General features: G+C 36.8%; 1 protein-coding gene across 1 annotated transcript; it reads left to right on the top strand.

The window, feature by feature from the left end:
• The first annotated feature begins 221 nt into the window (after positions 1-221).
• Positions 222-11,386, top strand: LOC133525483 (uncharacterized). The gene is made up of 2 exons (XM_061861740.1): positions 222-276; positions 10,734-11,386. Exon 2 carries the CDS (start codon positions 10,841-10,843, stop codon positions 11,192-11,194), a length of 354 nt encoding a protein of 117 aa, XP_061717724.1. The 5' UTR covers positions 222-276; positions 10,734-10,840; the 3' UTR covers positions 11,195-11,386.
• Positions 11,387-11,479: the final 93 nt, after the last annotated feature.

Consider the following 11,479-nt stretch of genomic DNA (forward strand, 5'->3'; position numbering starts at 1 on the left):
CTTCCGGCTAGTAGACCATTTGTATTTAGGGGCTAAACAATATGGTTATTTTTATTAAATAATAATTATGTTTGTTACTGTGGAGGTATATAGAGCACATCATCGTCCTGATTATTGTAACACATTACCATATAAGGTCGTAAGATGATTATCCTTAATACGTATCTATATAAACTAAGAGTATGTGAGATATCAGTTATAAATAGTTAATTAGTCGGCGTCGGCAATCGGCAGTGGCGGTCGGTGGGCGAGTGAAGTGTAAATAATAGAAAGAAGGTAGGTTTTTTTTTAAATTAACGGTCCCCTATAGCCTAGGCGGTGGTGATCCTGTTTACGAAGAAGGAGGTCCCGGGTTCAAATCCCGGTAAGGCCATTTTTTGTTTTCATTACAAATATTTGTTCCTGAGTTACGGATGTTTTCTATGTATTTCATAGAAATGAAAGAAATGGCTTTTACTATGAGACTTTAATTATACAAGTAATTATAGAAAAACAATTGACACTTAGGTGCAATCACACAGAGTACGAGATTAGAAGAGGGAGTATGCGACTATGCGTAAGACAATCGTTGAGCATGTGCACTTTGCTCCTAGATTTCATGCAGGCGCTTAAATGGTTTGTGTTTACTTCCATCATCCTCTCCTGAACACAAACCCATTAACGCAGTAAACTTTTTGTGTGTAGGTCCATGTAGTCCTTTAGTTAGGAGATCAGCAATCATCTCCTGCGTTGGTAAGTACTGCACAGATATTTGTCTGGTGGATATCCGCTCTCTTAGGAAATGGTAGCGGACATCAATATGTTTGCTCCTCGGGTGATACATGTCGTTACCTGAAAGACTAATGGCACTTTGGTTATCACAGTATAAAACCGTAGGAATATCTGAAAGATTAGGCCAAAAATCTTCTTGTAATTGTTGTAGCCAAATACATTCTTGTGTAGCGGATGCTAATGACATGTATTCCGATTCTAATGTCGATAGGGCAATGGTCTGCTGTTTCCGTGAGTTCCAACTCAAAGCGGCTCCTTGAAAAATAAAAATATATCCAGTGCATGACCGTCTATCTTCAGAGTCACTGGCCCAATCAGCATCGCTATATCCAACAATATTAGTGTGTTGATCACTTTTGTATGTAAGCTTTGTGAATATAGTGCCCTTTAGATATCTTAGCACTCTCTTAATAGCCATCCAATGCTCTTCTGTAGGTTGGTTATTAAATCTGCTTAGTGTATTTACTATATATGCTATGTCAGGCCGTGTGCCTTGTGAAAGGTACAACAAGCAGCCCACTGCTTCCTGGTATGGCTTATCTCTAATAATCTCCTTTTCATTTTTAGCCTTTTTTAATGTAACATTTGTTTCACATGGTGTAGACACCGGCTTGCAGTTCATCATTCCAAAGCGACTTAATATTTTTTGTATGTAAGCCGACTGGTCAATGGAAATGTCACCGTTGTCTTCCAGTGTAATCCTGTAACCTATACAATGTTTGGCTTCGCCCAAATCTTTCATAAAGAACTTTTCTTTAAGTTTATTTTTAACTTCCAGGGCTGTGTTGTAGTTGTTAAAAAAATACAGTAGGTCATCTACGTATACAGTAATAAATAAGATGTCACTTTCATTCAATATTCTAAAGTATATGCAGGGATCCAATTTTGATCTTTTCATACCTATCTCAAGTAGAGCAGCATTTAATTTAAGATTCCACTGCCTGCTTGCTTGTTTAAGGCCATAAATGGACTTGTTTAATTTACATACTTTTTGTCCATTTTCAAAGTATGGCGGTTGTGACATATAAATTTCCTTATCTATGTCTCCTTGTAGAAACGCTGTTGTTGCATCTGTTTGATGGATTTGTAATTTGTATTTTGCTGCCAAACCAATCAAATATCTAATTGAAGTGTTCCGAACAACAGGAGCATATATTTCATTGTAGTCTATACCTCTTGCTTGCTTGTAGCCTTTTATGACTAATCTTGCCTTGTAACGCGTGACATTTCCTCTTTCATCTGTCTTTGTTTTGAAAACCCACTTGCATGGTATTACTTTCTTATTCTCAGGTAAGTCAACTAACGTCCATGTATTGTTCTTTAGTAATGATTCATGTTCCTCATTCATGGCTTCTATCCACTTCTCAGCCTTATCGCTATGAAGCGCTTCATTAAGATCTTGTGGATCACTGTCTAGTATACTCATGGCTGACTCACCATTTATACAAAGATATGTTGTAGGATCGCGTTCAGCAGGCCCTTCCCGTCGTCGTGGTCTTAGGTTCATTTGACGCGGTGGAGTAACATTTACACTTTCATTAGGTATGTATGTTTCATCTAGTCCATCTTCATATATTTCAGATTCAGAAGTAATACAATTATCAGTGACAGTAACATTCGGAGAACTTGAACTGCTCTGTTCATCGGATTCATCAATGTAATCGGTGTCCTGAAAAGCTCTGTTATCTTCCAGTATTGGTAAGTATACTACTTTCTTCTATACACATTTGTCAGATGGTAAGTTTTTAAATTCATCTTTGTTTATTTCTGTGTTGGTATCTTCACCTTTGTTTTTATTTAATATGTTTTCTTCTTTTTCAGGTGCTGGAGGGACCTTCTTTTGTTTCACGGTGGCTTCTAAGAATACAACATCTCTGCTCATTATGGCCTGTTTGCTTTCTGGGTCTATAAATCTGTAGCCCTTTGTACATTCACTGTAACCTACGAATATCAACTCACGTGACTTTGCATCTAATTTTTGCCTTCGTTCTTTTAGAATGTGAACCATGGCCTTGCACCCGAAGATCTTCATATAGCTGAGGTCAGGCTGCTCACCGGTCCAAACTTCTTCCGGAGTCACGTCATTGAGAGCTCGAGTAGGCGAACGATTTATGATGTGTGCCGCAGTTGCTACTGCCTCTGCCCAGTAGCAGTTCTGCAAATTAGCATTGAGAATCATACATTTAGCGCGCTCTATCAAGGTTCTATTCATTCTCTCGCTGAGACCATTCTGCTCCGGTGTATAAGGGTTACTAGTCTGATGCAAAATGCCATATTTTTTCATTGTATTTTGAAAATTTTTGTTAATATATTCCTTGCCATTATCACTTCTAAAAGTTTTTATTTTCTTATTTAATTCATTCTCTACTCTGTTTTTAAACTCTATAAATTTATCATGTACCTCTGATTTACTTTTCATAAAATATACAAATACTTTTCTTGAAAAATCGTCAATGAAAGTAACTATGTACCTGCAACCACTAAAAGATGCCGCCTGCATGGGTCCACATACATCAGAATGCACAAGCTCCAATAAACCTGTAGCTCTGGAACCATTGTGCGGGAATGGTTGCCTCGTCTGCTTGCCTTCTATACAAGTAATACATATGCTATTCTCTTGATTCGGTGACAATTTAACACCTGAAGTACATGCCGGTATTTTATTTACATCAGTAAAATTCAAGTGTGCCATTCTTTGGTGCCACAGGTAGGTATCATCTTCAGTTACAGCTGACATTGCATTTACTGTGTCATTATAAATTTTCAGCCTATATGTGTCATCTATTTCATCAGCCCTTGCTATTTCTCGTCCCATTTGGTTAAATATTGTACAACCCCCTTTACTAAACTCAATCTTGCAATTAGCTTTTAATATTTTGCTCACTGACAATAAATTGGTAGCTAGCTCTGGGACATAAATAACTTCTCTCACCTGTATTTTGTTGTATCCATCCTTAGCGGGGACTCGTATGGTCACATCACCACAGCATTCAGCTTGGAGAAATGTATTGTCGGCAATCCTTATTGATTTTACAGGTGATGGCCTTATATTGTGCAGCCAATCACGGTGCATTGTCATATTTTTGGCGGCACCAGAATCAACATACCAATTGTTGTGATCCTGCAACAATGTCGCTGAAAAAGCAGCTACAAAACCATTATTAAATTTGGATTTATCATTTGCAGTTTTATTATTCTTTTTGTGCCAGCATTGCTTCCCTAAATGTCCATAGCCATTGCAGTTGTAACAACGAGGTCCCTTGGACTTTTTATTTTGTACAGATTGACTAGACGACTTAGACTTAAAATTGGAATAAAATGCTGTGGTTGTATCTTGTGCAGATGTAGATTTAACTTCTTGAAGCAATTTAACTTAAGTATTTAAGTATTTGTCTATATCTATTTATTATATATATCGTAGTGTAGTACGTAGCACAACACAGACCTTATTTAGCGTCCTCTGGAGTGTGGGGCTAATAGCAGGGGCTACGTCGATTTGTGTAAGATTGTCCCATCATTTTGACAAGCTTTTATGAACATATAAATTGTGTATAATGAGGTTATAAGTTGATCATTGCATGTAGCCAAAAGGTTACTCTTCAACTGGTTGTTGTCACTTGATTATAGCGAAACTGAGACATTACTCCTAAGAATTGTTTAACATTAACTTTATTAATTATATAAAATGAACTTGACTAAAAGATTAGTATAGAACCGAAGTTATAAAGAATGAAGCATTAGATAAATAGTTAAAAACTGAAAACTGCATGTATCAACTTAGGTATAAACCTGAATGTCATATTTATTATATAAAAATAAATTTTCGTTTTTCGTTGACTTGCATGACATTTATATGTACTTCTGGTCTCCCGCGATACAGGCCTAGCCTTTAGTGCGGGGACTCCTGGACACTCTGTTGTCAATCTAGTTATGCACCAACTCTTAAAAACAACCGCTGTATACTTTTTCTGTGTCCTTTCTTGTGCAATAAACATATTTTTTATTTTATTTTTTATTTTATTTATTTATTAAAATTTTAAAGGAAAATTTTATTTTCTTCTTTTTAGAGCATTTAAAAAATTATTTATTTGATATTGCATTAGACTCAATAGCCTCTGACCACATTGACTCTGCACAAACTGGGTAGTAAGACTAGGTACATATCCTTATAAGTGTCATACTTGACGTAGCACTTGTCCGAGTCTAACTGACATTGAGTTCGTGTACCCCACACTGCGTCCGATTGTCTCGCTCCAACTTCGGAGCGACGTGCGAATCGGACGCAGTGTGCCATGCCCCTAAAGTTGGCCGGTAGTGTGTGTCACTTTCCAAGAATTTTGAAATTTCAAGTGTAATATTTTAAAGAGTTGCCTAATTAAGTATAAGTATATATATACGTACGGTTTGTATTAAAAATATATACCTGAGATGTCACATGTGAAAACATCAACATGTGAAAACTTCATACCATCAGTAGTACAATAGTACTGGCAGAATACCAGCGATGTGGCTTGCTGCATCAATCAATCAATCAATCAAACATTTATTCAGCAAATAGGCCACAGGGGCACTTTTACATGTCCATTTTTACAAACAATAAATTAAAATAAAAAAAAACAATTACAAATATCGAATCTATGAAATAATAAATACTTTATTAGAGATGTATACTGTCTCTAAATGTCAAATTACACAAAAAAAAACTATGAAAAAAAAAACCCATAAAATACTAAAATTCTTTAGAGATGTACAAAGTCTCTAAGTGTCAGAGATAAAATATAAAAATATATATTAAATTATCCTTAAAGATGTAGAGGGTCGCCAAGGCTTGAATTCTTATATAAATAATTAAAATCATTCATCATCATCATCATTATGCTGAGTCAGTGCCTTTTCTGTGCCACGACACATGGCGTATTAATGGTTTAATGGTTTAAAAAGTGGGCACATAGTGTGAATCGGCAACTGGTAAGCCAAGTACAAGTACAGTACAGTGAGATTGTCATCGCGCGAGCGCGGGCGGACCGGGTCGTCGCGTAGACCAGCGTAACGTGACCGAGACATTTAATAAAGAGAGCGCGCCAGAGATACGACGTTTATACTGGTTGGTCCGAGCGGTCAACACGTCCGCCGAGCTCGCCCAGCAGTTGGCAATAACAGTCCTAAAACATGGATGGGGCTATATTACGTGTTTACTTTCGATTGCTTTGGAGGTCATACGCGCCGATAGCAATTCAATCAATGTTGCTTGTTAAAATTGTATTCATTTTTTTTACGTATAATAAATATTTTATTTTATTTTCGTATTATTATATTATATGAATTATTAGATTATTACTATATTACTAATTTACATACATGTTTATTATTTCCTTTTTGCCATCAACCTCGAGAGCATGCCGAAGGGGCAGTATTGTTAATTATTTGTATGTATATATTAAGTAGCTAATATTCATTGACTCCCTTTTAAATTTCATAATTGATATAAGTACATACTTTATTTTGGTCATTATTGTAATAGGTATTTATAAATTGTAGTTATATGAATTCGGTGTAATTGTTTAAAATGTACTTTTTTAGGTGTTTTTTGTATATAGGAAATGATTTAGCTTCTTTTATTTGGTTAGGTAGTCTATTATATAACTGTGCGCCCTCATACATTAAGTTTCTTTTACCATAGTAGACTGTACGCGGTGCTTGAAGACATATATGATTGGCTCGCCTTAGTAATCGCTTCTCACTTGCAGTTTTGTTGTAAATGATATCTGTGTGTGAATATTTTTATTTATAATTTTTCGCACTAAGATACAGGTATTAAATATATATAGTTGGGAAAGGGTCATCAATTGGGTTTCTTTATATACTTTTTAGGGTTCCGTAGTCAACTAGGAACCCTTATAGTTTCGCCATGTCCGTCTGTCTGTCTGTCTGTCTGTCTGTCTGTCTGTCTGTCTGTCCGAGGCTTTGCTCCGTGGTCGTTAGTGCTAGAAAGCTGAAATTCGGCATGGATATATAAATCAATAAAGCCGACAAAGTCGTACAATCTAATATAAAAATTAAATTTTTTTGAGGGTACCTCCCCTACACGTAAAGTGGGGGTGAATTTTTTTTTAGCTTCAACCCTACAGTGTGGGGTATCGTTGGAAAGGTCTTTCAAAACTAATAGGGGTCTTCAACAAACATGTTTTGATAAAGTGAATATATTCGGAGATAATCACTCCGAAAGAGAAAAAAAATGTGTCCCCCCCCCTCTAACTTTTGAACCATAGGTCCAAAAAATATGAAAAAAATCGTAGAAGTAGAGCTTAAGAAAGACATTAAATGAAAAGTATAGCGGACATGATCAGTTTAGCTGTTTTTGAGTTATCGCAAAAAGTTTCTCCCATAGTAAAAAGACTTAATTGAGATACTGATTATGCAAATTTGCCTATTTGTTTAACTCGCGTGAAAGGTACCGTTTCATCCCTTGGTTAACAATTTACTATACTTTAAGCTCCAGTTTAGCTTATTGTGACGGAAGAGTAACTACGGAACCCTACATTGAGCGTGGCCCGACATGCTCTTGGCCGGTTTTATTTAGTTTGTGTTAGGTAGTTATAGTTGAAGAGAAGTTTTATGATTTTGTTTTGTGCTCGTTGCAATGGTTTTATATTTACTTTCGCTGCACATCCCCATACCTCAATCAAATACTCTATGTGGGATTTTATCAAAGAATTGTAAACAATATACCGTACCGATTTTGGAAAACATCTCACTGAACCTCTGAGTATAGCCATAAGAGATGACAATTTAGACTAAAGTTTTCGCAATATGTGGCTTCCACGTTAGACGACTGCCTAATATTAGACCAAGAGATTTTTCGGATTCTACTCGACTGAGTCCTTGATTGTCTATAGTCAAAGGTTGAGAGTGAGTTGTTTTCTTGTTTTTAGCACTGAAGATTATATAATTCGTTTTAGTTACGTTTATAGTCAATAAATTAGTTTGGAACCATTCTTGTAGGGTATTTAGGTCATCTTGAGCTTGGTTCAGTACAGTTGTTACTTCGTTACCAAAATAAAATAAGCTTGTGTCATCGGCATACAGTGAAATTGATCCACTTAAATTTAAATTAGTTATATCGTTGATGTACGTAAGGAAAAGCAAAGGGCCTAAGATCGAGCCTTGAGGGACGCCGTAGGTAATTTTTTCAGGAGCACTTTGGTTTTCGCCAATTTTTACTATTTGGTATCGATTTGTTAGGTACGACTTAAGTAAGTTAGCAGCTACGTCCTTTATACCAATGGCACTTAGTTTGTTTAGCAAAAGTTTGTGACTTATTGTATCGAATGCCTTGCGCAAATCGATAAATACGCCTAGAGCCAATTGTTTTTGGTCTATTTTGTTTTTGATATTTGTAACGAGATCTATACAAGCAGAGAGGGTATTGGATTTAGGACGGAAGCCATATTGCTTGGGAGACAAGAAGTTTATAGTTTGCAGATATTGTTCCAAACGGGTATATATTACTTTCTCTATGATTTTTGAAATAACTAGGAGCACTGAAATTGGGCGGTAATTACCTGCGTCGGTTTTACTTCCAGATTTAAATATTGGAGTTACTTTGGCAATTTTCAGTGAATCTGGAAATGAACCAGTCTTTAGGCAATTATTTATACAGTTCGTTAGCTCATCCAAAATTAGGTTTTTGATAGATTTCAAGTTATCGATTATCATTCCAATCTCTTGCGTAGTTGTAGGTGAGAATTCTAATAGCTCCGATGAACTATTAAACGATGTAACGTTAGGAGATTGGTTATGGTATTGCGCGGGTATATTGTTTGCAAGAGTAGGCCCTACATTAGTGAAGTAATGATTGAAGTAGTTACATATATCTGTAGGATCTGTAATATGACCGTTATCTGTTTCAATTTGTTGTGGTGGGCTGCTGGTATTTTTACTATTATTACTGAGTTCTTTGATTAATGTCCACATCTTGAGGGGTTTATTTGAACATTTCTGGAACAGATTTGGTAATAGCTGCTTTTTGTGGTTTGGATGCTACGTTAGACTTCCCTTTTTTTAAGTAAGTATTCTTCTTTTGCTGCTTCATCATGTTCTAATCTTCTATGAATGTATCCAAGGTCATTTTGTTGGTTTATTGCGTCTATGATGTCCTTAGTGATCCAATCTCTTCTTGGTGGGTTAAGTATTTTGGTTTTCGTTGTCTTACTCTTTGTGATCCCTTCTGTGATAATTTGCTCCAGTTTCAAATATTTACTGTTACATCCGCTGATATTGGCTGTTTGTAGTTCACTATTGAGTCTGCTGTAGTCGATTGCTTGATACTGACACATTTTAATTTTTTGTGGCTTAAATTTATGCACTTCCAAATATAGCTGCTTATGATCAGAAATCATTGTTTCTACAACTGCGAGGTGACAGGGGATATCTTTAATATTAGAGCAGACATGATCTAAAATGGTTTTCGTGCTTGATGTCTCTCGATCTACTGTAGATTGGGGTCAGTTTTATTCAGTATATTATAGCCATTTTCTAGTAACATGCGTTTGTAGGCTAAAGTAGGTCGACTTCGATTAAGGAGATCATAATTAAAGTCTCCGAATACCAGTACTCTCTTGCGCGCTAGCAACTGCTGTGAGTATGTATCTAGAAAGTCTTCGTTGTTTGTTCTCTCAGGTTTATATACTGCACCAATGTCTAAAGAAAATTTGTTTAAGTGTATCCATAAGTAGTGATTATCATCTTTACATGATCCTTCGATAAAGTTGTGTTTGAGGTTATTGTGAACAAATATTGAAACTCCTCCTCCTCTTCCATTAGTTCTATAATTGTAATAAATAATGTGTGTAGTTTGGTAGCTGTATCCTCTTGGCTTCGGTTTCGGACTTTATCCAAGTTTCAGTAACTATAAACACATGTATTTTGTTTATTGTAGATTCTGAAATAGCTCTTAGCTCGTCAAGTTTACCGGGTTTTTATAATGCTACGTATGTTTGTGTATAGGAATGTCAAGGCCTTGTTATCTGTTGTAAGATTGTGGTAGCTATTTGATATTTGGTATGTGATACTTACATCATCTGTGGCAGATTGTTTTTCGATGGATTTTTGGCTAGGTAGTTTTTTTGGAGTCGCTTCAAAACTTAATTATTAACGTACATCAAAGGCGTCATTTTAGGGACGCCTTTGATGTACTTAATAATTAAGTTTGTCTCACCATTTTCAGTTTTGCGTTTTAGTTCATCCTTTAGGTATTGCATTGTTTTTTTTCTGGAGTGGGGTTTCATCGTGGTAGATTTTGATTTTTGGTTTTTCGCTGTGTATTGCTGATTCGGTTCCGTAAAATCAATTTTGCTGTATCTGAAGATGTGAAACATGCTTTTATTGGACGAGCTTTTTCCTTCGGTAAGCTTTCCTAGCCGTATTACTTTTTGGGGTTCAGGATGCTCAGGAGCAATAGATTTAGTAATTTCACTGACTTCGGTGATGTCGTGGCAGCGTCTCTCTTCAATGCTGTTGCTTGTAACTCGTGTCCTCGTACCCCTCACCACCCCCACATAGAAATTTGTATGCAAGGCGGGTATCTTTTCTCTGCAGCGGACTATACGAAAGTGACACAGCCTAGGTATTGGTCAGACCAGAGCGACCACCGCAACCATCATTCATCCATATAACCGACTTTGGGGCGTGTCCTACTAAATCTAAAATACTTACAGTAATTTATTTTGTTGAGAACTTTTTCAGTACACACTTATGTTTTCTTTTGTTAGTTGTCAGGTGTATTATAGTTTCTTCTTGCGGGCCTAAAGTGCCCTAAGTGGGTGCCTATATATTTTAACATTTATCGCGGAAGTACTTTAGTATTAAACAACATGTAATGTCGTCAGGGTCAATAATTGCTCTACTCTATTTTGATGATATCTAATTATGGAATTGTCATATAAAAATAACTATTGTTACAGATGGTGCAGATCATTAAATAAACGATTTCACTCCATTTTCATTCCCGTCGTCATTTTGGGCGGTGTTCCTTTCTTTACGTTGATTCTACACTATTCGTACAGTCACCATGGGCTCGGGGAGCACCAAAGTGCAGTCTGCAACAAACACGCAAGGGGCGGGACACGGAGGAGAATTAAACGCAAACCTGCAAGTGAAGGATTCAAGTACCACACAAACGGCTAAAAACGATGAACTCCGACAAAAATATGATCAAGTTATCGCCCTCGCGACGCTGATCGTCGTGTGTTTGATCCTGTTCTTGTTGATGTGCAAGATGGTGCTACGTTGTTGTGTGAGCTACATGGAGATGGTGCAGACGCAGGCGGCCGCGGGGCCGGGCGGCGGCGGCTACCGGCGCTCCTTCGCGCAGTGGCGGCAGTCCGTCGTCGGGCGGCGGTACGAGCCGCCGCCGAGGGGATAAACGTTGCCTTCCCTTCCAATACAGTTGTTGGCTCAATCTACTTTTCGACCCGCACATCGCTGTCAGAGAGTTTAGAGCAAACAATCTCACACGCAACTGCCACATCTCTAGACGTTCAAACATCGATGTATTAAATAACAAATGCCATCAAATTTATAATATAGTAAAAAAATGTTGCACGTCAAATCAAACTTTCTTTAAAATATACATATAATATAATGACTAGATATTTTAAAGAAAACTTTGAAGTGCAACAACTCAACTAAAGGTTCAAATAAAACATAA

This window comes from Cydia pomonella, chromosome 15 (assembly GCF_033807575.1).
Source record: "Cydia pomonella isolate Wapato2018A chromosome 15, ilCydPomo1, whole genome shotgun sequence".
Classification (NCBI taxonomy): Eukaryota; Metazoa; Arthropoda; class Insecta; order Lepidoptera; family Tortricidae; genus Cydia; species Cydia pomonella.